The 23,318-nt window shown below is 58.0% G+C and overlaps 11 protein-coding genes across 11 annotated transcripts; 6 read left to right on the forward strand and 5 right to left on the reverse strand.

Moving 5' to 3' along the window:
• Window positions 1-428: 428 nt before the first annotated feature.
• EX895_000145 (uncharacterized protein) lies at window positions 429-1,775 on the forward strand (the record flags this gene model as incomplete). The annotated part of the gene is made up of 1 exon (XM_029880746.1): window positions 429-1,775. One exon carries the CDS (start codon window positions 429-431, stop codon window positions 1,773-1,775), a length of 1,347 nt encoding a protein of 448 aa, XP_029742132.1.
• Window positions 1,776-2,118: 343 nt separating this feature from the next.
• EX895_000146 (uncharacterized protein) lies at window positions 2,119-2,753 on the forward strand (the record flags this gene model as incomplete). Its single annotated transcript, XM_029880747.1, has 2 exons — window positions 2,119-2,483; window positions 2,555-2,753. The coding sequence occupies 2 exons, from the start codon at window positions 2,119-2,121 to the stop codon at window positions 2,751-2,753; spliced, it is 564 nt and encodes a 187-aa protein (XP_029742133.1).
• Window positions 2,754-2,905: 152 nt separating this feature from the next.
• Window positions 2,906-4,858, reverse strand: EX895_000147 (uncharacterized protein; the record flags this gene model as incomplete). Its single annotated transcript, XM_029880748.1, has 1 exon — window positions 2,906-4,858. One exon carries the CDS (start codon window positions 4,856-4,858, stop codon window positions 2,906-2,908), a length of 1,953 nt encoding a protein of 650 aa, XP_029742134.1.
• A 485-nt stretch (window positions 4,859-5,343) lies between these two features.
• Window positions 5,344-7,101, reverse strand: EX895_000148 (uncharacterized protein; the record flags this gene model as incomplete). The annotated part of the gene is made up of 1 exon (XM_029880749.1): window positions 5,344-7,101. One exon carries the CDS (start codon window positions 7,099-7,101, stop codon window positions 5,344-5,346), a length of 1,758 nt encoding a protein of 585 aa, XP_029742135.1.
• An 815-nt stretch (window positions 7,102-7,916) lies between these two features.
• Window positions 7,917-9,332, reverse strand: EX895_000149 (uncharacterized protein; the record flags this gene model as incomplete). Its single annotated transcript, XM_029880750.1, has 1 exon — window positions 7,917-9,332. The coding sequence occupies one exon, from the start codon at window positions 9,330-9,332 to the stop codon at window positions 7,917-7,919; it is 1,416 nt and encodes a 471-aa protein (XP_029742136.1).
• Window positions 9,333-10,981: 1,649 nt separating this feature from the next.
• On the forward strand, window positions 10,982-11,968 carry EX895_000150 (uncharacterized protein; the record flags this gene model as incomplete). Its single annotated transcript, XM_029880751.1, has 1 exon — window positions 10,982-11,968. One exon carries the CDS (start codon window positions 10,982-10,984, stop codon window positions 11,966-11,968), a length of 987 nt encoding a protein of 328 aa, XP_029742137.1.
• A 658-nt stretch (window positions 11,969-12,626) lies between these two features.
• EX895_000151 (uncharacterized protein) lies at window positions 12,627-14,204 on the forward strand (the record flags this gene model as incomplete). The annotated part of the gene is made up of 1 exon (XM_029880752.1): window positions 12,627-14,204. One exon carries the CDS (start codon window positions 12,627-12,629, stop codon window positions 14,202-14,204), a length of 1,578 nt encoding a protein of 525 aa, XP_029742138.1.
• Window positions 14,205-14,343: 139 nt separating this feature from the next.
• On the reverse strand, window positions 14,344-16,326 carry EX895_000152 (uncharacterized protein; the record flags this gene model as incomplete). Its single annotated transcript, XM_029880753.1, has 1 exon — window positions 14,344-16,326. The coding sequence occupies one exon, from the start codon at window positions 16,324-16,326 to the stop codon at window positions 14,344-14,346; it is 1,983 nt and encodes a 660-aa protein (XP_029742139.1).
• Window positions 16,327-18,326: 2,000 nt separating this feature from the next.
• Window positions 18,327-19,931, forward strand: EX895_000153 (uncharacterized protein; the record flags this gene model as incomplete). The annotated part of the gene is made up of 1 exon (XM_029880754.1): window positions 18,327-19,931. One exon carries the CDS (start codon window positions 18,327-18,329, stop codon window positions 19,929-19,931), a length of 1,605 nt encoding a protein of 534 aa, XP_029742140.1.
• A 243-nt stretch (window positions 19,932-20,174) lies between these two features.
• EX895_000154 (uncharacterized protein) lies at window positions 20,175-21,275 on the forward strand (the record flags this gene model as incomplete). The annotated part of the gene is made up of 3 exons (XM_029880755.1): window positions 20,175-20,663; window positions 20,744-21,136; window positions 21,216-21,275. The coding sequence occupies 3 exons, from the start codon at window positions 20,175-20,177 to the stop codon at window positions 21,273-21,275; spliced, it is 942 nt and encodes a 313-aa protein (XP_029742141.1).
• A 106-nt stretch (window positions 21,276-21,381) lies between these two features.
• EX895_000155 (uncharacterized protein) lies at window positions 21,382-23,046 on the reverse strand (the record flags this gene model as incomplete). The annotated part of the gene is made up of 1 exon (XM_029880756.1): window positions 21,382-23,046. One exon carries the CDS (start codon window positions 23,044-23,046, stop codon window positions 21,382-21,384), a length of 1,665 nt encoding a protein of 554 aa, XP_029742142.1.
• Between the last annotated feature and the right edge of the window lie 272 nt (window positions 23,047-23,318).

A 23,318-nucleotide genomic window follows, 5' to 3' on the forward strand; every position in this document is an offset into this window, starting at 1 on the left:
AGCCGATATCCGCTTCAAAGCTGAGCTTTCTTTGCGCTTTACCGATTGGAGTGGACGAGCCAACTCTGAATGCCAGAACGCCAACATCGAAAGAGTTGCTCTGCATACGCGAGCACCGCATCTGACAGCTGATGAAATGTTCAGTCAATCTGCGCAGGTGAGCTCTACATTCGGTTTCCACGGCTCTTCTCATCGACGACGGCTTAACAATCTGGAAGTTTTCCCTCTTAGGCATGTGTTGCTTCCCCGCGTGACACCCAAGAGCGGATTTTTTCGAAATTCGTGTCATTTTTTCAAGTGCTCGGCTGAAAAAGTGTACGGAGATGGGTGAGCCGTTGGTGCTTGACGCTTTTGCTTCGTTACCCCATCATACCTTCGAACAGCGACTCAGCATCACTCTTGTTCCGACATAAGGGGCACAGCAAACGATGTTGTCAATCGAAGCTCGTGCATCGTTGCGCTTGACGGATCGCATTACGCGCAGCCGCCTGGAGCAGGTCTCGTCGAGGACGCGGCTGTCTGGTTCCTCGTCGACTGCAGGAGTAGCTTGGGCACAGCGACAACTCAGCACGGCCGTTCTGACACCAACACAGCGCAGCAGCAGCCGCAACCATGCGCTTCCAACTCCTTCGTCATCAGCGCCGTCCACTTCGATCGCGAAGAAGCGAAACTTTACAACAGGACCACCGCGATCATCGCAACAGCCTTTCCAGTTCCTCACAGCATACGCATTCCAGGGCAAGCCGCGCAACTCGAACGACTTGCCGCAAGAAGGCGACTCTTCCTCCTCCTCTGCCGCTTCTGCCAACGAGGAGGACGGTGCATCAACAGCGGCAGCATCCGAATCCTCTGCAAAGAAAGTGCAGATCGGTTTCCCAGCAGACAGCGAAATTGGCCGTTGGAGGGACGAGCTGTTGAGGGGCGGCGAGGCGGGAGAGGATGCGCTCATGTGCACTCGGATGAGTGCCAGCGGAGATGTGGCTATCGGTGTTGCCGACGGTGTAGGTGGGTGGACGGAGAACGGTATCGATCCTTCGCTCTTTTCACAAGCATTGATGTTCTACGCGTCTCGGTCAGCAAGCCGGGCATCGGCAGACCCGCAAGACGGAACTGTACCCAATCGGATTCTCGCCGAATCGTTCGAGCATGTGCTCAAGGAGCCTTTGGTCGTCGCCGGCAGCGCAACAGCCTGCATTCTGACTCTCAAATCATCCGACGGCACACTTCGATCGGCCAATCTGGGCGACTCGGGCTTTGTTATCCTCCGCCAGGGCACGGGCAAGCAAGGTGTATTCTATGCCAGCCCACCGCAGCAGCTGGGCTTCAACACGCCGCTCCAACTCGCCAAGTTGCCAAAGGAATGGGCTCAAGAAGGATCGATTTCCAACACGCCCAAGGACGCCGCCGCGTGGGACTGCACATTGCAGCATGGCGATCTCATCATTGTCGGCACTGATGGACTGTTCGACAATGTCGATGCCAAGATCGAGATCCCACAATTCGCCAAGTTCATCAAGGAGAAACACCACGCCTCGTACGCTACTCGTCATCCGGCGGCCGCAGAAGGAGCAGGCGACAAGCACGACAGCTTGGCGGAGGATCGAGAGTTTGTGCAAGTGCTCGCGACAAACCTGGTAGAGTATGCCAAGATCTGCCAGAACTCGACGACCAAGCAGAGTCCGTTCGAGAGGGAGGCAGCGAGGTACGGCATTCACTTCCCTGGTGGTAAGGTGGATGATGTTGCGTTGGTGTGCTGCCTGGTCATTGAGCAGTAGGCTTTTCATTCTTTGTACTTTTAGACATGGTGAATCGTAAGATTAGCATGACAGAGCGAGTTGGTGTCCGACGGAGTCTCGGTTGCAGTGTACAAGTGAGGATGAGTTGGGTGCGAAGCAACCAAATGGTGCTGTAGTGTGAGCGAGAATAGGCGAGTTGAAGCGGCTGAAGGGAACGCGCTGTCGCCTCCACTTTTGTTGACCAGCTCATTTCACACGCACAAAATAAGGCCAATCGTTTCATCTTGAATCGCCATCTCGACCTCGATTGCTTGCAGCTTGACCTTCTTTCTCGCCTTTCATCAGCATCTGCCTTTGATCTCTACCTCGATTTACGTACGCAATGCCAGGTGCACACTCGAGCACACGCAGGCACGGTCGACGTCAAGCCCTTGACCGCTTCCATGACCACGACGACGACGAGGATGCCGTCTCGTCCAGCGGTGCCGTATCTGAGAGCAGCAGTCGAGCATCGTCCGCGTCGGACGACGACGGACTCGCGTCCAAGCTGCCCACACTTCCCGATCTGCGGTTTGAGCAGTCGTATCTGGCCACCATCCGCGGGTTCTTGCACGAAGAGCACCCCTCGCGCGACTCTGTCGACGACGAAGGGAACGTTGAGAAGGATCACCACCACAAGGTCACCGTGACGCACAGCAAGGTCAAGCACGAGCACGAGCTGTGGCTAGGCAACCTACGTGTCGAATGGTAAGTTTGGCGTGGATCTTGTGAAGTTGCACTAACGGAAACGTTGCTGATTGCAGTATTGGTGTTTGCAGGTTCCCGATTTTGTATGTGACCGTGCGGGATCAGCTGCTGTCGCCTTTGGTTCAGGGCGCAGTATGGGGTCTCGGTGGGCTGCTGCTCACACAGATCAGGCAGTATGTTTCGGCAAGAACGAGAGGTGCGCCCAAAGTTGGCGGTGTACAAAGAACGACGTCGAGCATTCTGCGTAGTGTCGGGCTCGGCAAGAGATAACGTTAGGATTCGCATTCGCACTCTTCAAACGCAATGTCACTACTGATACCCATCCACTCTCGGCTTCTCCGCTCACACAAACGCTTCACACGTATCCGTCGGTAGGGGTAGGGTATCGACACACGGAGCATTTTAGTTTGACTTCTTCCGGCTTACAAACGACTCTGGAGGTCCGCACTGGCCTGCTGTGTCCACGAGTACACGAGCGAGTGGCCCAACTCGACCGCCTGCTGCCCGTCACCCGGTCCGCCCGACGTAGCCGCCCGAAGCTGCGACACCAGCCGCACGAGATCCGCGAACCCAGCCGCGCCCGCATCCTCCCCGCCGCCGATCCACAGTCGAATCAGATGCACGTCCTGCTCGATCTCTCGCTCATCCGCGCGCACCCCGGCCAAGCGCTGCAGCTCACTGCTCGCGGCCAACTCAGTCGCCTTCCATGCGGTGTGCTGGAGCAACAGCGCCGAGCCCTGGATGGCCATGATCAGGTCGAGCAGGTATCGGCTGAATCGCAAGTCTGTCGTGCCGAGATGGCGTTCGAGGTCGAGGCTGGTGAGGATGGACGATGTTTCGCGCACAATGTTGGCGAGCAGTTTGATCTGTGGGTCGAGCTGCGAGGTGAGTTGGGAGGGGAGCGAGGTGAGGATGGCGCCAATGTCTTGGAAGAACTCGATGAGCGCTTGGCCTTTGGACTGGACGAGGACGCGCAGCACGTCGAGCGAGAGGATGGCGGGCGTGCCTTCCCAGATGCGCTCGACGGTGCAGTCGCGCAGCATCTCGCCCATACCCACTTCCTCCATATACCCTTGTCCACCGAATGACTCGATCAGTGTCAGGTAGCTCTCCGAAGCACGGGTGGCGACAAACGCCTTGAGCGCCGGTGTCAGCAGTCGCAACCGCAGCTGATCGCGCTTGCTCGCCTGCCCCGACTCGCTCGCCCCCATGAGCAGCACATTGGAGAAAAAGATCTGCAAAAACACTCGGTACGTCACTGTCACCTTCAACAGCTGGTCCGTGTGCAGCGGCAGCTTGTCCAGCTTGCTTCCTCCCAGAGCGGGTCGGATCTGTGCATACGCCGTAGCCGAGCGCAACCCCCACGAGAGCGCACCCACCGCGCCTCCGGCCGAGTAGAGCCGCGTGATGTTGAGCACCGACGAGATGGTGGCGACACCACGACCGATTTCACCGACGAGCTCGCCGATGCAGCCGTCGAGCTCGAGTTCGGCGGTGGGGAGGTACTTGGTGCCGAGCTTGCGCTTGAGCCGGTGGACGCGGATGCCGTTGAGCTTGCCTGTCTGGTCGTCGCGGATCTTGATGAGGAAGAGCGAGAGGCCTTTCGAGCCGAGCTTGAGGTCGTCGTTGGTGCGGGCGAGGGCTAGGGCGATGTCTCCGTCTGTGGCGGAGGAGAACCACTTGAAACCGCTGATAACGAACTGGTCGCCGGCTTGCGGCTTTTTCTTCGGGTCGAGCGGCTTGGCGACCGTCTCGGTGCGAGAGACGTCGGATCCACCAGGACGCTCGGTCATCCACTGACCCGCCGTCCACGCTGTGCGCGGATCGGTGCTGCACAGCCTTGGAATGGCTTCCTGCTTCTGCTTCTCTGTTCCAAACATTTCGAGCACACGCACCGCGCCGTCCGTCATGCTGATGGGGCACAGCACCACTTTGGAGACGGGCGCATACATAACGCTGCGCACAAACGCAAACAGCCGAGCATGCTGGCCAATCCTGTCGCGGCCTCCTCCATTCTTGGCCTCATCGCGGGAGTAGGATTCGGCGACAATGGCCTCTTCCGCACAGACACCCTTAAGACGCTTCCAGCCTTCACCCGTTACGAGCTTGTCGATGCGTTGACCCCAGGCGTCGTACTGGACCAGCGTGGGCTCGTGTTGCGGACTGTCGAGCGTGTTGGCGATGTCGGCATATTCGCCTTCGACCTTTTTGCCAAAGGCAGCTAGGCTGTTGAAGAGGCGGTGGATTTCGGAGGTGCTGAGCGCGTGTTTTCCAGTGGAGAAGAGGCGGAGGATGGTGAGTCGCAGGGCAGGGTCCGAGGACCATGGCGAGGCGACGCGAAAGCGTTCGAATTGGAAGCCTTCTTCTGCTCTCATCTTTGTTTTCGCTGATACTGTTGCTGTTTGACCGTGTGGATGGTGGTTCTGGAGGAAGCTGATTGTGTGAGAAGTGTTGTTGTGCGGGACGCTCCTAAAGCGCAGGTTTAGAGCTCCATGAAAAGTGCGGGGTACTGCCTGAGGACTGCAACTGATCGTGGAGAAACTCGGAAGCTTGCCGGTCTCGCAACGGCTATAGTGCCTGCACCGGCTGTTTCGGCAGCGCCAAAAATGCGGCTCTCAATTTCACGCTCACACGCTGTGAGCCGCAGACCGTTTCGTTTAAAATCGTGCTGCCCAGGGACTGGGAAGCCCACACACACACACTCACACACTCACACTCGACACAATGCACCGCGATCGTAGCTGTCCAGTCGATGTAATGCAAACGCACTACTGAGCGCTCTGATCTCTATGTTATGCTATTGAGTGTTCGCACCGGTAACAGAAGGACCGAATCTGTATTGTGTGGTGATGATGCGCTTTCAAGCGCTGCTGGCAGGCTGCTCTGCCCTGGGCACCGCGTAGAAGAACTGGCGTGGCAGAATGTCGACCATCTCCGGAGTGAGTTGATCGAGCGAAGTGACACCGAGCAGTTGCATTCCACGATGAATCTCATCCTGCAAGATCTGGATCGCCCTTGTCACACCCGCCTCGCCGTACCCCGACTGAGCGTACAGGAACGGCCTGCCCAACCCGACGGCCTTGGCCCCGAGCGCTACCGCCTTGAGCACATCCGTGCCCCTCCGCACACCGCCATCCATGAAGACCTCGATCTTGTCAAACAGCTCGGGACGTCGCTGGCGCAGTTCGACGAGCACATCGAGCGGGGCGGGCGAGTACTCCAAGCTGCGTCCGCCGTGGTTGGAGAGCACGACGCCCTCGACGCCGTGCTTGACGGCAAGTTCCACGTCCTCGACCGTCTGGATGCCCTTGAGGTAGAGCGGCAGCTTGCAGGTCTTGCGGAACCACTTGATGTCGTCCCAGGTGAGGTTGGGGTCGATGTAGCCCGAAATGGCCTGCGCGACACCGCCGCCTTTAGCCTTGATGTCCTTGCCGTGATCCACGCCCAGTTCGACCTCCTCGCCCTTTGTGCGCATGTCGCGCTCACGTTTGCCCATCACGGGTGCGTCGACGGTGAGCATCACTGCCGAGACGCCACGCGACTCGATCTTGCGCAGGATGCGCTCCGATGCCGCACGGTCCTTGTTGACGTAGAGCTGGTAGATGACAGGCTGGCCTTTTTCCCTTGCGTCGAGCATTTCGTCAAGACCGACCGAAGCGTTGGCCGAGATGCCCTGGATGATCTCGGCTTTACCCGCCCCACGGGTCAGGTTGAGCTCTCCATCCGGGTGGCCCAGCTTGGCCATCGCAGCGGGCGACACGTAGATGGGCAGCGAGCATTCGAAGCCCTTGCCGTCGGAGTCGATGAGTTTGACCGAGCTGTCGACTTGGCCGATGGCCCTCAGGATGCGCGGACGGAAGACGACGCGGTTGAATGAGGCGCGGTTCTGTGCTTTGGTGATCTCGTCATCTGCGGCCGAGGCGTAGTAGGCCCAAGCTTGATCGGACAAGATGCTTTCGGCGATGCGTTCAAAGTCGTCCAGGTTGAGCACGCTGCCGAGTGAAGGCAGGTTTTCGCGTGCCAGCCGCCTCTTGCGGTCCTTGTCCGACTCTTCGCCCGCCTGCACGATCTGCACTGTGCTCGGGTCTACCTGACCGACGTGGCAGGAAGCGTCCAGATTCTCTTCGATCGCCGTCGGCGGGTGGATGGGCTCATACAGCTCCGTCACGTCCTTGCCGGCATTCTTGAGGATAATGTTGCGTCCACCGGGATGGTTTTCAACAAACTCGGTCACGTCATACACTTCGCCTTTGATCACCACCCACAGCCCCTTGCCGCCTTCCGAGGGGAGCTTGTTGTAGCTCGCCACCTCATCCATCGAAATAAGCTTGCCCTCTGGATCCGAGGCGGCGGCGGGTGAGACCTGTTTCGGAGGCGAGCGCACCTGGTCGTTGTAGATGCTGCGCGTGGGCACGGCGGATGCGAGCAGCGCCAGGCCGATCAGGCCTGCGACCAGGCCCTTGATGTTGCTACCCGTCGTCGAGGTGGACCTGGAAGCGGCGCCGCTCCCCGACGAGTACAGAGCGCGCTGATGGAGACATCGCGGTGCGGACGAGCGGAGCAGATTCGAGCTGCTTGCTCTCGAGCGTATCGATGCTTTGACCGCGTTGCTGAACATTGTGTTGCTGAAACCTCCGAAGGGCGAGTGATGGGTCGGAGGGAAGAAGACAACAATGAGCGACAACGAGAAGAACGGACTGGTTCCTGAGTCAGGAGGCCGATGACCTTTATGAAGACTCTCCGCGTGGTCGGTGTTCAGAACATCGATGCGACCGAGGCCGGCCGGTCGGCCAATTGATCCTTCCTCCTCGCCATCACCTCCTTCCCCCGCACAACGAACGAACGACACGCGCCTGGTCTTCCAAAGACGCTCTCATTTCCCCCGCGCTGATGCGCTTTTGAAATTGCAAACACAGTTCAATGTCCCCACCCAATTCAAAATCAGATGGCCGCGATTACAAATCCAACTTGGCCTCCACGGTCCGATCCCTCCGTTGGACCCTTGAGGAAACCAGCAAGATCAGAATCTCACACATGGATGGGAAAAACAAATCCGCATCGGTCATAAACGCGGCCAACGTACGGCGTCCTAAGCCTCACGCAACCCGTGCTCATTCTTGCCAGAAAACCCTGTCTCGTCTCGGCCCAGCGAGGAGACACACGATCCGAGCCCATTGGGAGCAGCGCGGACAAAACTTTCTCACCTTCTACCCTGCTTAGGTCTGTCCCCATCGTCCTCTTCAGCTCAAACACACGCACGCACAACTCGGGCCAATCTTGATTAACTCGTAAATGCAGCGACAAATCGAAAGAAAGAAACAGAAGCAAAGGCGTACCAGGCGACGCCAACAGAAAACACAAACAAACGATATGAATGCAATGTAAGGGGGTATAAGAAGAAAAGGGCGCAACGAAAGGCGGGATGCGCTGGCCTCACGCGGCCTCAGCAACGATTCGGCGCGACGTCATCCTGGGCGAGGTTCGACGACTCGAAGACACAGACGAAGGAGATCCTTCCTTGACCGTCCTTTCAGCAGCCTCGTCACCCGCCTCCTTGGCCGCACCGCCTGCCTCGTCGCGCCTGAGTCGCTTGCTCACCTCATCAAGCGAGTCCGAAACGGCAGCGTCCGCACCTTCATCAGCGAGCACCTCTTGGCTCAACGCACTGGCCTTGCGCTTATTGGCAGCGGCGGAGCGCAGATCGGCGGTGGCTTCCGACGCATCGGGCTTGGCCTCGTTCTGATCCACCTCGTCCGTGTCTAGCAGAGGCTCCATCGTGATGGCGCTAGCAGCCAACGGACTGCTCTGGAAGGGCGCAGTGGAAGCCAGTCCGTGGTGGTTCTTGCCGTTGTCCGGTGGACTGGTACCACGCGAAGGCGAGCTGCGGTTGTTGCGAGCGATGCCCGAGCCAGAGCTGCTGGACTCCTCTTCCGCGGGTGCGGCGGATACAGATCGTGTACCCGCTCGTCTGGTAGAGGAAGAAGTCTGTGCAGTGATCGGCGCCGGAGAGGACGCCCTCGAGGCAGGTCGGCGCGAGCGACTCGCCGAAGGCACCGTGAGATGAGTCTCCGACTGCGGCTTGGTCGAGCTGCGACCCCTAGATGAATCGCGACTCATAGCCGTTGAAACTGCGTCCGGTTTCGTGCTGCTCGGCGAAACAGCTGGGGAGACAGCGCTTGCGTGAAGACCTCCGCCCACGGTAGCGTAAGGGCTGCTGCTCTTGCGTTTCTTGCCGAGACCCTTGACGCCGAGATGCTCAAGTTCAGCCTTGGACGCCAGCTTCTTGGCGGCTTCGCGCTTGGCCGCCTGAATCGCCTTTTGCTGAGCCTCACGCGCTTTGGCGAGTGCAGTGCCGGGAGCGCCAGGGTAGCGGTCGTTGGTGAGCGAGTAGATCTCGGACCTCTTGCCCGAGTTGGGGTCGAAGAGCGGGTGCGAGCCCTCGGCGGACCAGTGTGGCACGCTGGTGGTGACGAGCGGCACAAGCTTGTTGTCCGAGGCGCTTGATGAAGGCGCAGTGAGAGCGGCGTCTTTGGACACGTGGGTGACCGAAGGTGCTCGGTACGCCTGGAACTTACGACCGCGCTTGTTGCCAACAGCGTAGACGGTGCCGCTGTGGGACTTGGCGTAGGATGACGATGGCGGAGGAGAGCCAGCTGCAGACGAGGAGGATGAGGATGAGGAAGCGGAGGCAGATGCAGCAGCGGCTTGAAGAGCTTGAAGCGCGAGAATTTGGTTCTGCTTGGCGGCGAGGGCAACGCGGCTGAGCGGAGCTGGCATGGGCTGCGAAGCGCGTATCGAGGGCGGCAGTGAGCTATAGCCCCGGGCTGGAGCGGGCACAGCAGTGGACATCTTGGGTTAGGCGCAGTGCGTAGTGATGGCAAGAGCCTGTGATCGTGTCGATTGTGCGTTGGTTAGACAAAGCTGGCGACGGTAGCACGCGGGGTTGGTGTGACGGTGTGGACAGCGGGTGTTGCGCAGGTTCGCAGTGTGAGCAAGATCGACGAACACCGTGTGCTGCGGTAATAAAAAGCGATAGTGATAGCTATCTCGCAAACGTGCAACCGTGCTGAGTGATGGTGGTGGATCGAACGGACGGAACAACCAGCGAGCGAGCGAGTGAGGGAGCGAACAAGGGATGCTTTGCTGAGGGCAGAGCCAACTCGAAAGCAATTTTTCGCGGGATGGGGCAAAGGCATGCACGGCAGCACTCACACTTGCAAGCAAGCGGCGGGCAAAGCGGACTCGCTGCAAGCCAAGCAAGGCAAGCAAGGCAAACCTAATTATTTCCTTGCGTGCGTATGGGAATGGCTTAGGGTGTCTTTTATCGAGTCCGTCCCTGTTCAGAGAGAGAGATGCGGAAGTCGCCCGGTAGGCAGTCAGTCCTCCGCCAGCCGCCGCTCAATCTTGGCTCTCGCTTGAGCCGGCTGCAGGAAACCCAATCTAAAATCGAGATAAAGGTGTTGGCTGCTGAGAAGACGCAGGCGGTCGTAGCCGGTGTTGTTTCTGACGCTGTCGCTGCTCTTCTCCCGTCCGTGCCTGTGATTTTTCCTGAATTTGCATCAAAAGGTGGAGCGAAAATTAAATTCGGAAGGGTCCAGCAAACGACCGACACTCTGGCTGCCCGAGCGCCCATTCTCAAGATCCACTCGGCACCACTGACTGAAGACCTCGACGCCGTCTCTTAGCTTCTGGTTCCACTGCATCGTCCCTCAGCCTATCGTCATGTGATGAGATCAGACATAATATCGCAGTTGCGGCGAGCCGGTCTGTCGAGATGGTCGGCGCAAGGCCCCATTCCCAAGTCAAACCTATGATGAGTCTCAAAGCGGGATCAAGACGGCGTAGGCGCTTTTTCTTTTCTTTTCGAAAAACTCTATCCACCGGCGCTTCTAGAGAAGCGCGGGTTCTTCGTTTCAGCCCGTTGCAGGATCGACTTCTTCCTCTCTGCAAGCAGCATGTCAGAGAGCGATCCCGTGTATTCCACTTGTCTCTGATCCCCCTCGCGAAGTGTTTCGCTCTCCCCCAAGACAAGCTTGGCCGGACAGAGAACTCACTCGTGAGCTGAAAGGACAGCACATCGGCCGTTGTCGAGCCGCGCGTCCTAAATGGACCCTTAAGCGGCAAATTAGTCCCTGCAGCTGTATCTGTCTCGTGCGAAATAAAATTCGACGAGAAAGTGGAGCAGCGACCGATTTAGGAAGGAAGCGCAGAGGCAGAGAGGGCTTGGCAGACGTAAGATGCTCGCTCACACTGCACCGCCTCCATCGTCCGCATCTCGGAATGCCATCCATCGTCAAGGTCATCTCACTTCTACAACATCAAGACATAGGATCAAAAGTACAAGGACGATCAATCCGGTTTGTACCTGCGAGCTGACTTGCTTTCGGATTCGTGTCCTAGAGAAGTCACGACAAAGCCATCTAAGCATCCTTCCTGGCTCACCTCAATCGATCTCCTCGGCCAACGCACTCTCGCGCTACCTCTATAGCTGACCGGCCATGACACCAGGGCCAACTACACCCATTCTCCACCAGCCGGGCCAGGCTACAAGCTCAAGTAGTCTGGCGACGCCACGGAGCAGCACCGAGCAATCACGCCGACGTCAAAGCATAACGATCGAAGAGCCAGAACGGCCTCGAACGGCGACGAGTCATTCTTCGCTCACGTCCAGCTCGAACACTGCATCGTCAGTGTCTCCCTCTCGATCGGGCATTGTTGGCGATGGAGCGTACGGCGGGCGACGAGGTGGACCGTCGTTGAACAAGAGCCGAACCTCGAGCTCTGGCGGATTGAGCGATGTCAAGGCGGGATACGAGCGCAGAGTAGGCTTCGACACCATGCCCGATGCGGATGAGACCAATTCGGGTGCTTTCAGCTTCACGCTTCAGGTCAAGTCCCGCGGATTTATGCGCACCAAGAACACGCGCACGTTTATGGTGGCTGTCGACGACAATCCTTACTCGGAACGAGCGCTCGAGTGGCTCATGGAGAACCTCGTTGAGGATGGAGACGAGGTGGTCGCCGTACGAATTTTAGATGAGGAAGCGGACCAAATCGACCAGGACGAAGCACGCGAAGAGGCGCGCGAACTCATGGCGTCGATTGTCGAGCTCAACGAGGAAGCGGAAGACCGCAAGATCTCGATTGTGGTCGAATTCGTGGCTGGCAAAGTTGTCTCCACCATCTTGGCCATCATCCACGTCTATCGTCCGGACAGCTTGACGGTCGGGACGCGCGGCAAGTCGGCCAACAAGTTTCAGAAGATGCTCGGACAGCATATCATGGGCCATGTCAGTCGGGACATCTTGACGTCTTCGCCCGTGCCTGTCGTTGTGGTGCGTCCGGAAGCGAAAGTGCAAAAGCATCTTAAGAAGCGGCTCAACGATCCTAAGCGCAGAGGCTATCATAATCTGGTCAAGGGCGTCGGCGATCTCCCTATGAGCATCACCAGAAACAAGCGTCGCTCGCTGCAAGTTCCCACGTAGTGCTCCTTTCCCACGTTTTCACTCGAACATGTATGTACTTGTATCCTTTATCTCTCGATTTCGCAGTCCCATCGACTTGCAATTCTCTAGCATTGCTCTTTTCGATCGAGCGCTAGCGACAGGTGTGTACTCGTTTAGAAGGAAGTCCCATCAGCAGCCTTGATGAAAAGCCCGACTCGAGATTGAGATTGGCTCTGAGTCTGTCTGTGCGGAGGGTGGTGGTTGCCTTATCTTGTCGGGAGCCGAGCGACGCGTTCATTGGTTCGCCCAATTGATCGGCCCGCTTCTCGGCCATGTCCGAACCATTTGTCCCCGTGTTGGCGAGCACTTTTTCCCTTCCTACTCATCCCAACCACATTAAACATGCCGGCGGCGGAGCTGCGACACCGGCTAAGCGGGTAGAGTGAAAGAAAGCGTCGAGAATCTTCTCACTTCGCCAACAACGAACCGACCACCAGCGGGACGGGGAGGGGAACACCTTATCAAGGCGAGCAAGGGGCGAGCTTTTTTTGGAAGAAGAGAAAAAGAAAAAGAAAAAAAGGCTGTTTCGCTGCAACCAAGAAGTGGGCGTGCGTTGTAAAGACACCAAACTGTCGTGTGCCCTCCGCTTTCACCTCCTCCATCATCTCAACTTCTTTTCCCTATACCTCATCGCATCATGCCGACGCTTCGAGGACACTGCAACTGCGGCGCGCTCGAGTACACACTCGATGCGACCCCCGCCAACCTGCGCATGTCCGCCTTCTGCCACTGCACGCGCTGTCAACGCATCAATGGTGCACCCTACATCTGGACGACGCACTGGAAGAAGGAGGCTGTGACGTGGTCTTCCGCGCCCCACAAGCCCACCTCTGCCACTGGATCTGATGCCGAGGTGCAGAAGGTCATGGGTGCCGCAGTAACGACTGCACAGCTGTACGAGTCGGTCGCGGGACGCAAGTGGAAGCTGCGCTGCTCAGAGTGCGGCAACCCCATGGGCTCCTGGAACGAGGCCAAGCAGCAGTGGTCTATCTGGCCGAGCACGCTCGCCCGTCCGGAGGGGGACAAGACGGGAATCCCAGGACTCGAGCTGTTCCCTCCTACCGCGCACACGTTCTACGGCCCTTGGAAGGTGGCCACTGTCACCGACGATTTGCCCAAGTTTGTCGGCTATGCGAACGAGTCGCAGCAGGTCGACCGGAACGCTGAGCCGCTGCCGGCAAACTTCAGCATCAACGACTTCAACCCGCATGACCCGCGCGATATGATTGGATACGGCCCCAAACCTCCGCACCCGCAGTGGCCCAACAACGCGCGCATCGCCGTCTCGTTTGTGCTGAACTACGAGGAGGGAGGCGAGAACCTCACGCTCAACGGAGACCGCGCCGCCGAGCAGTACCTCACAGAGTACGGTGCCGCCAACGGCTCCACCGCCCCTTCGGGCATTCGCAACCTCAGCGTCGAGTCCGCGTACGAGTTTGGCTCGCATCGCGGTTTCTGGCGCATCCTGGACCTGTTCAAGCGCAACAATCTGCGTTTTACGAGCTGGTCGGTAGGCCGGGCGGTGGAGCAGAACCCGGCGGCGGTCCAGGCGATGGAAGCGGCGGGGTGCGAAGTGGCGAGTCATTCGTACCGGTGGTTCGACCACTCGGCGATGTCGCAGGAAGAGGAGCGCGCGCAGATCCAGGCGGCGGTGCGCGCGATCAAGAGCGCATCGTCAAAGTCGCGCGAGCCACGCGGGTGGTACACGGGCAGGCAGTCGATCAACACGCGTCGGCTGGTGTACCAGGTGTACAAGGAGATGGGACTCGAAAAGGAGCTCTACGACTCGGACGCCTACGACGAGGACCTCCCCTACTGGGTCCCCGCCCCGGACGGCACCCAGGGCGAACACCTGCTCGTCATCCCTTACACCCTCGACAACAACGACATGCGATTCGCCATCACCCCCGGCTTCTTCAACTCGGAATCCTTCTCCGCTTACCTCATCGACGCCTTCGAGACGCTCGTCAGCGAGACCTTCTTGCCGCACGACAACCCCAACTCGGTACCAAAGATGATGAGCATCGGCCTGCACTGCCGTGTAGTCGGCAGGCCCGGCAGGTTCCAGGGCCTCCAGAAGTTTGTCGACCATGTCCAGAGGAGGAACAAGGAGCTGCTCCAACAGGGAGGTGGCGAGGGCGGTGTGTGGGTCGCAACCAGGGAGGAAATCGCCAACCACTGGAGGGCTACTCACCCGCCTCCGTCGTCCAAGTAAAGCACAGCCCGGTTCCCACTTTGTCACCTTCATTCGTCTCTGTTCATGTTCAATGTAGAAAAAGCATCTCTCAACGACAACCCGTCCAGAGCCTGTGAGCAAGAATATGTGCTGCAGTTGGATGCTATTCACGTTGGTGCTACGACCGTTCAAACAGATACCTGACCCTATCAGCTGCCAAGTAAAACACCTGCGGCGGCCTCTTGGGCGCACTGTCCTCCCGTGTCCCGCCCTTCAACCTCTCCACTTGATCGCCGACCTCAGCTGCCAACCTCCCGCCCTGCATCTCCGCCGGCAAGATGGTGAACCCGAGCGGCCCACACTCGCAGTCGGGACACAGCAGGTACTTGACCGTCAACTCCTCCCCCGGCGTCAACCCGAGACTGAGATGCGCAAGCAGTGAAGCGACATCCTCGTCCGAGTCGTCGGAGCCACTTCCACCCGTGCGCTTGCGATCGCGCTTCTCCTTCTTGCGTCTCTCTTTTTCCTCCCGCTGACGTTCCTTGTCTTCCTTCTTCTGCTTCTCCTTGGCTTCCTTCTCCTGTGCCTTGCTGCGTTGCCCCAAAAGCTCGACGCTGTTGCTCAGCGAGTTGCTGCCCGAGGCAGGGCTTGAGCCCGCTTTGGGCGAGGTGGGGTCGTTACTCAGCGGAACCGTCCACTTGAGATCGCGCGAAAAGCCGACATTGTCAAACTGCAACGGACCGGCGACCATCCAAAATCCTTTGACGCTGGTGAGCAGACGGTGCGAGACACCTGCACTCGCGGCATGCAGGGGGAACGCAGGCGCCTGAGGAGGCGATGGCGAGTTGGGCAGCTCCAAAGACGGGCTTGAAAGAGGTCCGCTCTCCTTTCGCGTAAATTCGCCAGCACCTTTGGCAAGGATGCAGCATCGGCAGTTCTCCATGGGACAATACAGCTTTGCCAAGTTGGTGCCGCTCTCGCGATCGACGAGACGCGCTTCGAGCGCCATGCCTGCGTCTTCAGCGGGAGTCTTGGCAGCGACGGCTTGACCGAGGATCGAGGTGTACGTCTGACCTGGATTCTTGCCCGGCTGCGACTGGGCAGCAAGGGCGGCCATGATCGAGGCTTGCGATGGCATGCCAGGAGGCGATGTCGCGGCGGGCGTGGGCGTGGAGGTCGCCGACTTGGTTTCAGGTGGTGCGAGTGGTCTCTTGTCTTGGACTGTTGGGGTTGAATCGGTGGACGATTCTTGTGCTTTGGAAGGAGCAATTGTCGAGGTTAACCTGCGACTGGCGGCGATGTCGTCACTTGCAGAGGAAGAGGTTGCTGAGGTTGTCCTTGTCAACTGCGAGCCGCTTATACGGCTAGTGGGGCCATTGCTGCCAGGAGTCGGATAGACGCTGCGCCTCATTTCGAGCCACTGACCGCTGCCGTACTGAATGTGGCTGACGCATTGGATGCGGAAGCCGACCTTCTTGTACAGGCCGGTGAGCTCTTCGTGTGCAAGCAGTGCGAGCGTCTCGTATCCGCGCTTGCCCTTGTCGCCTTCTGGACCTTTACCCTCTTCGGCTTTCCGAATGCGGGAAATGTAGTTTTCAAGCATTCGCGTGGCAAGACCTTTCCTCTGCATCTCAGGAGCGACGCAGACCGAGTGAATGCAGACAATACATGCGTCTTCTGAGGTGTCGTGCGTCGACATGGAGCGGAGGGTGAGAGCGGGAGCAGCGGTGGCTGTGATGAAACCGACGATTCTCCTGCGAGGCTGGCCGGATACGGAGAGTGGACCAGCGACCTTTGGTGGTGGCATGGGCACAAAGGCGCCTAGGAAAAGGTGAGGAGCAGCGGTTTGTCGAGAGAGAAGCTTCTCGTAGCTGGCAGCGTCTTCTGGGGGATAGCCTTCAACCTCGAGAGCATGTGCAGCTCGAACCTCTTCGGGACGAACATAGTCAAAGATGAGATTGCGGGGGAGGGACGAGGTGGTCAAGGGCGAAGTGGAGCTCTTGTGCTGAGATGAGGTCCTCTTGTGTGAGCTTGGAGGTGGAGAACGCTGTGAGGACTGGCTCATGTTGGATGCAGAAGATGAGGACGAGTTGGAGCGGGAATTGGCTCTACCAAGGGTATTGGTGATGGTCTGGTAGAGTGTGGTCGAGTTGTGAGCCATATGACTCGGAGGTGGATGCATGGCGGGCTAACGTGAACGAGTCTGTGCAAATTGGGTATGGTTTGAAACGCCGTCACTCGCGATGAATGCACCGAGGTATCGGTGGTCGACTTGCGACGAGGTTGTTCCTTGGAGCGGAAGCAGATGGACGTTGGTTGAGGAAAGATTGGCCAGCAAGGGTATGAGTATGTGCGAGAGAGAATCCAAACACAGCAGGTGATCCAAGCTGTGATGCTAGCGTAGAATGGCGGTTGTGGTTGACGTGGCCTTGGTGATCATTCTCTTGCGTGCGCGCGTATCGATGGACGATCGAAGGTGGCAAAGAGGAAAGGAAGCGCCGGCAAGGAGGATCGAATAGAAGAGGAAAGCGCCGTTGCGGCTATGAGCCGAGAAGAGCGTCAAATGCAATCGGCCAATCACACCAAAAAATCACGCTTTGACGCGGCGAAATGCGCGGCACCGGCACAGCAGAGCAGCAACACGGCACGGAACAAATTTCGAGATTGGGCCGTTCCTTCTGCAGGCACCCAACCCAAAGAAAACCCCAATCGAAAACAGAAAAAGACACAGAGGGACAGAGAGAGGGGGAGAGAGCCTGAGCAAGTCCACTTGATGTCGTCCCTGAGCCTGCCTGTCTGCCTACTGACAATCCAGACCGCTCCTTTAGCGTGGCTGGCGTTGACAACGTGCGCCTTTTCTTGTTCTACAGGCGACATCACGTCGAGACCTCGAATTGTCCTCGCCAGCCGAGATCACCTCGCGGTCCATTACACCCTGGGAAGCCAGCGCGGACTTCTCTCTAAATTGATCTCGCCAACGAGGCGCATTGCATAAATTCGTTCTTCGGGCCGTTGGGACGAGGCGGTTCGTCATTTCCCTGCATCTGCTTGCTGGTGCCGTTCAAGCCTCGCTCTGACTAGCATGGCCTCGGTGGGTATTGGGCTGGGCTTGGTGACTTGGCCCACTCGATCCTCGGTACAATCGCGGCGTCGGTCAAACGCAAAAAAGACTCCTGTCGAGCAGACCAGGTCGCACTCTCCCTCGAATCCCCCCACAGTCACAACTCCATTCACGTTGCCGGCCCGCTATTCTAGACAGTCAGAAATTACTACCCGCGACCCACACAGAAGGGCGCTGAGTCTCAAATTAGTGTCCTTGGCAACTCACCTATCCATTGATCCGACTGCCAAGCTTCGCAGCCTTTCCGATAGTGAACAGAATTCAAACTGATGCCTCTAGCTCCCCTCGAGCTTCTAGCGGCATGTTTCCTTCCGACAAGGCCTGGCGGGGCACAGAGCACGGACAAGCAAAGATCAAGAAGAAGAATTGGCGCAGCGTGAGAAAGCCAAGAACCCCGTAGCTCTCGACTTTCACCAACCCAACGTGACCGGCAATCTCACGGCTATCTCCGTCGCACCGCACTCGATGCGCCAACCCACGGCCAACTTTGACACAACAGACATGTGACATGGGCTTGGCATTGATCCCTCTCTACGGCCAAAGTCTCTCATCTGGGCCCTTCCCCCGCATCCTTTATCTCGGCATCTCGGCCAGAGGCCACTCGATCCCGCCGCCCCGCACTGCCTCGTGTGCTGTGCTTTATCGTAGCCAGGTAGCACCACGAACAGCTCGAATCGGCCATCATCGGGCATATTCCAAATCGGGATTATACAGCTTTCCGGAATCGGGACCGCGCCTCACCGAAATCGAGCTCTTTACATTCCCGAGCGGTTTGTCTTGGTTTTGGGTTGTCGGTGCGTCATAGGAAAGGCTGCGCGGCTATCGGATGCACGTTGTTTTTCGGTTTGCATGTGGAGGACAAAGCTTCCAACAAAGAAAAAGATCATGACACTCCGGCATGCTGTGATGCTATGAACAGCATTCGGTCAGCTTGTCTAGGAATTCGAGAGTCTTTCAAGTAGAGCTTGCTCGTCATCTTGACATCCTTCTGCTGGTCTTCCATCCATCCCAGCTTCTTACACAGCAAAAGCACTGTCAAGATGAAAAAGTTCCTCGGAAAAGTTCAGGATAAGTTCGACAAGCCGGCTGGTGGTCCTGCACAGGTCAGCTCGCAGGCGCCGCCGCCCACCGCCGTCGACGCTCCACCCACCAAACGCGACATCTATCTTCACCGAAAGCAGCGCGGTGTCAACCTCGGCTCGTGGTTCTCGCTCGAAGGCTGGCTCACCCCTTCGCTCTTCCAAAAGGCCAAGGACCCCCAAGGTAGCGAACTCGATGTTGTCGCAGGCATGGAACCGAATGAGGCCAAGGCCATGCTCGAGAACCATTGGGACAACTTCATCAACGATGGTGATCTTCAGTGGATGGTCGATCACGGCATCAACACTGTCCGGATTCCTGTCGGCTACTTTCACTTCCTCGCGGGACACCCCAACGAGCAGGTGCGAGCCTTGCTCAAGGGCACAGACTACGAGAAGCACGCCTCGGTCTACGAGGGAGCTTACGCTCGCATTCAGCGTGCTATCGAGTCGGCAGCCAGCCGCAACGTCGGCGTGCTCGTTGACCTCCACGGCGCTCCCGGAGGACAGAATGCCGACGGTCATTGCGGTGTCAGCGGTGGAAAGGCGGCTCTCTGGAGCTCGAGCAGCGACCAGCAAAAGACGGTCGACATTCTCAGAGCCATGGCAGCCGAATACGCTCGTTTTGAGAACGTGGTTGGCCTCGAACTCCTCAACGAGCCCAAGAACTCGGGCAAGCTTCAGGGCTTCTACGACCAGGCCGTCGCTCAGATTCGCTCTGTCTCGCCCGAAGCTGCCTCGCTCCCCCTCTATCTCGGAGACGCTTGGGACACCAACCACTACACAGCCTACGTCGGACAACGCGCTGCCGGCAACAACTTTTTGGTGGTCGACTACCATCTCTACCGCTGCTTCACCCCTCAAGATCATTCGATTCGATGCGAAGATCACGCTCGCAAGCTGCACCCAGGCCCCTCGCCTCATCCGACCAGCACCGATGGATGCGGTGAGACCGCCGGGTGGTTGCAAAGCATGTCGCAACGATGTGGCGGCTCGCTCATCATTGGTGAATGGAGTGCTGCTCTCAACCCTTCCTCTCTCCAGCATCTCGGTGGTGAGGATCAGCAGCGGCCTGCCAAGGCCGAATATGCTTTCAACCAGTGGAAGAGCTACGACAAATTCTGCGCCGGCTACTTTTTCTGGACGCTCAAGAAGGAGGGTGCTCCGGACAGCGGTTGGGGCTTCTACTCTGCGGTCGAGCAGGGAGTCCTGCCACAGCATCTCGATCCGCACCGTGGACAGCGCAAGTCCCTCCAGGAAGTCGAGGGTGCTCGCGACGGAGCGCAGCACGGCGCGCTCGATGGTCATGCGGGGTACTGGGATAAGCAGAAGGGTGGACCCTACGAACACTGGCGTTTCACTGAGGGGTTCAACCTGGCTTGGTCTGACTCGCTCGAGTTCATGAAAGCGGATGAGTCCAATGAGATTGGTTTTGTGGGCCAGTGGCAGAAGGCCAGGACGGCTGCGCACACTCAGGCCAAAGGGCAAGGCAGCAAGTTTGTCTGGGAGTTCGAGCATGGGTACCTGCAGGGTGTTTCTGCGTTCAAGTCGGCTCTGTACCGTTGATTCACTTGTTTTTTCCGTTCAAAGGCAGTGAGCGTCGCATGTGTTTGGAATGATGTCCTCCGATTGTGAAGATCAACTTTGATCATATGAGTTGGGGTGAGCTGCCACTGTACGTCAAAGTAGGAGCCCAGATAGACGGGAATAACCGAGCTGAGCTCTTCGGTTGGACCCTTTTTCTCGCGTGTCAGTCTACCTGATTTGCGTTCTTCCACTACCACCAACACCACCTTCGAGACGCACAGCATGTCGAACATGACAGATTCACCGTTGACTTTGACCTACATCTCCGGCAGTTCCGACCCAGAGCAGCAGCTCGACCTCTACCTACCGTCATCACAGCCAGCGACGAGCCTGGTTGTGTTCATCCACGGCGGTGCTTGGCGAACTGGATCTCGCAAGGACCACATTGACTTGGCACAGTACCTGTCTGCTAAGGGCAAGGCGGTTGCCGTGATTGACTACAGGCTTTCTGTCAAAGATGAAACGACAGGGTCAACGAAGTACGTTCATCCCGTGCATGCGCAGGATGTCAATGCCGCCTTGAGCTTCTTGCGCTCCCGGCCGGATGTGCCACACAAGGATTGGGTGGTTGTGGGTCATTCGATCGGTGCTTGGCTCACGCTGGCGGCTATCATCGGCGGAGAAGCAAGGACTGCGAACTCAGAATACCCTAAGCCTATGCCGCTTCCCGACAGCTCTGCACGTGAAGCCATCAAAACTTGTGTATTGGTTGTAGGTATGCCCTGATCCCACGCTCGCTCGATCGATCCTTTCACCCAGACTGACCCTTTGCTACCCGGTCTTCACTATAGGATGGTATTTATTCGGTTTCGAGCCTGCTCAAGGAATACCCGGACTACGAAGGTTTTGTCGCCCAGGCGTTCCTCCCTCAGCCTGGGCCCGCCAACTACGATGTAGTCTCCTGCGAGACTTGGCCGTTGGCGCTCGAGGGGAAAACCTTGCACGTGTGGCACTCGCGAGACGACGAGCTGCTTTCGTTCAAGCAGAGCATCGATGCACTCTTGCATCTCGATCAGCAGCTCTCCACCTCGAGGTCGGGAAGCGATGCTATTGTTACGATTCCAGACGACGGCCTGGCAAGCACAACTCTCGTCGATGGAGACAAGAAGAGCATCGCTTCCATCTACCCCAATGTCAAGATTCGAAATGCTTCACGACTCTTTGCTGACCTGACTAGCCTCAGAGTAAGTTGCGGCCGCGATCGATGATACGAAGATCTACGAGAGAAAAAGACGCTGACATGTATTTATCAACGATTTCCAGGGTGCACACGATGGTCTCTTGCACACCGAGACGTTCTGGGACCTCATTCTAGCACTCTGAATGTAAGGGCATAGACCATAGAATGAAATATTTGCTCGACATCGACATAAGAAGAAAGGCATACTTGGAGAGAAAAGAGTGCAAGGCTGAGTCGACAATGATGGACTTAGAAAATGGGGCCATCGGCTTCAGCGACGACGTCGCGCTTGTTGACGCCGTTGGGCTTGGCGTCATTGGGTTTGGGCTGGCCGTCCTTCTTGGACTCGTCCACAGCGGGAGGCAGCTGCTCTGGCACGGTGACCGATACAGGCATAATCTGACCCGCGGTGTACGATGCGGCAGCACCGTGGCCCTTGCCGTCATAGACACCCAGGGTGACGCGGTCGATGGCAATGATGGCACCCGTGTACCCGACGCCCGAGCCGTTCTTGTTGGCGTACCTGCTTGTCTTTCTCTTGTGCGCATTGGTCGACTGCGCCTGGCCCTCGCACTGCACAGCGGGCAGCGTCGCCTCGTGCAGGTCGTCCAGCTCGATCTCGACGTTCTCGTACAGCACCGTGTGTTTCTGGTGTCCCACGGAGCACGATTCGCACTTGTACTCTGCGCGCCACACGGACATCTTCTCTGTGAGCGACAAGTGCGTCACGTCGATCGGCTTGTGCTGCGAGTTGTAGATGATCTGGTTCCACACATTCTGCTTATCGTCGCTGCGGACGAGCTCGAAGTGCAGCGGCTCGACGCCAGATTGAGCGGTATCCTTGGGCGAGGCTTTGGTGGGCACGACTTTGGTGATCTCATGGTCGCGCTTGACCGTGTCGATGCAGACAGTGCCAGCAGGGCCGCTTATCGAGGCGCCGGAGCCAGACACGGTGGTGTCCGCCTTGTAGGCAGGAAGAGGAGGAACAGGATCAACTGCGTTGGTGCCGGGAGCTGGCTTGTCTCTCACATCGCGCTCGATAAGCGGATGTGCAATGCCGTCGGGGTGAATGCCATCGAGGTGAATGCCTCCATCGTGCAACAGCACTTCCCTCTTGAATACGAGAGGCGCAGCCTCATCTTCGGCGTACATCAAGCTTTGCGAAGGAGATCGCTTGGTGACAAGCGGTCCAGCGTGATACTCGGGATCCTTCTCCTCAGGTTTGGGCTGGGCAGCGCCATCTGGTTTCGTCTTGTCGTCGCCCTTGTCAGCACCAGCAGCAGCAGCTCCACCGTTCGGGCCGGTAGGAAGGATCGACTGAGGTACGATGTACGGTCTGTTTGCGCAAACCTCACCGTGGCGAGCCAGCGTCTTGGCACACGACCCCTCGTCGGGGTTCGGCTTCGAATACAGACCCGAGGTCGCCTTGATGACGACGCCGCGTACGGACCCAGCCTCAGCCGTGGTCGTGGCACCGCTCTCGTCGCGGTCAATCTGCACCCTCATGGTATAGCGGATGCGCTTGATACTGGCTTGGTCATGACTCAGGTAGCAGTGACCCTTGTTGGGGCCATCGTCACCAGCCCCGGCCAGCTCAGCAGTGGACTTCTGGTTCGGGTCGGGCACGGCAATAGCCGACTGACCGGAAGAAGACGAAGCACCCGCACTGGTACCTGGAAGATTGCTGTGAAGGTCCTGACCAGTGAGCTTGAAGACGGCCTGAGGCGAGACGGGGCTCTTGGCGAGGTTGACGGGGGTGGCCAGCTTGCCAGGGGCCTCCTTGCTCGGCTGGAAGGGGTGAGAGTCACGAGCGGCGAGGTGCTGCTCGATGGGGTCGAGCGAGGCAGAGACGGCGATCGAGAGCGACACCATGGCCACCAGGGCCGAGGTGAGGGACTTGCTGTTGAAGAGCATGTTGAGAAGAGCTTGCAAGGGAAGTTAAAGAGTAACAGAACCAGTTCACTTTGTGAAGTGAGTGGATAGACGGATGGAAGGGAGACAGGTTAACGAGCACCATCTCATGTACTTATACCTCAAGGATGATCTCAGACGGTTTGAAATGCGAGAGCACGGTCTGGTCGGCCCTACGTGAGCATCTCATAGGTACACACTGTTACGTGTGGTTGCCACACCCTGTGGTGGGTACAACAATGCCCAGACAAGACGCCACAGACACAACCTCTCAA

The sequence above is a fragment of the Sporisorium graminicola genome, chromosome SGRAM_1 (assembly GCF_005498985.1).
Source record: "Sporisorium graminicola strain CBS 10092 chromosome SGRAM_1, whole genome shotgun sequence".
In the NCBI taxonomy this organism is placed as follows: Eukaryota; Fungi; Basidiomycota; class Ustilaginomycetes; order Ustilaginales; family Ustilaginaceae; genus Sporisorium; species Sporisorium graminicola.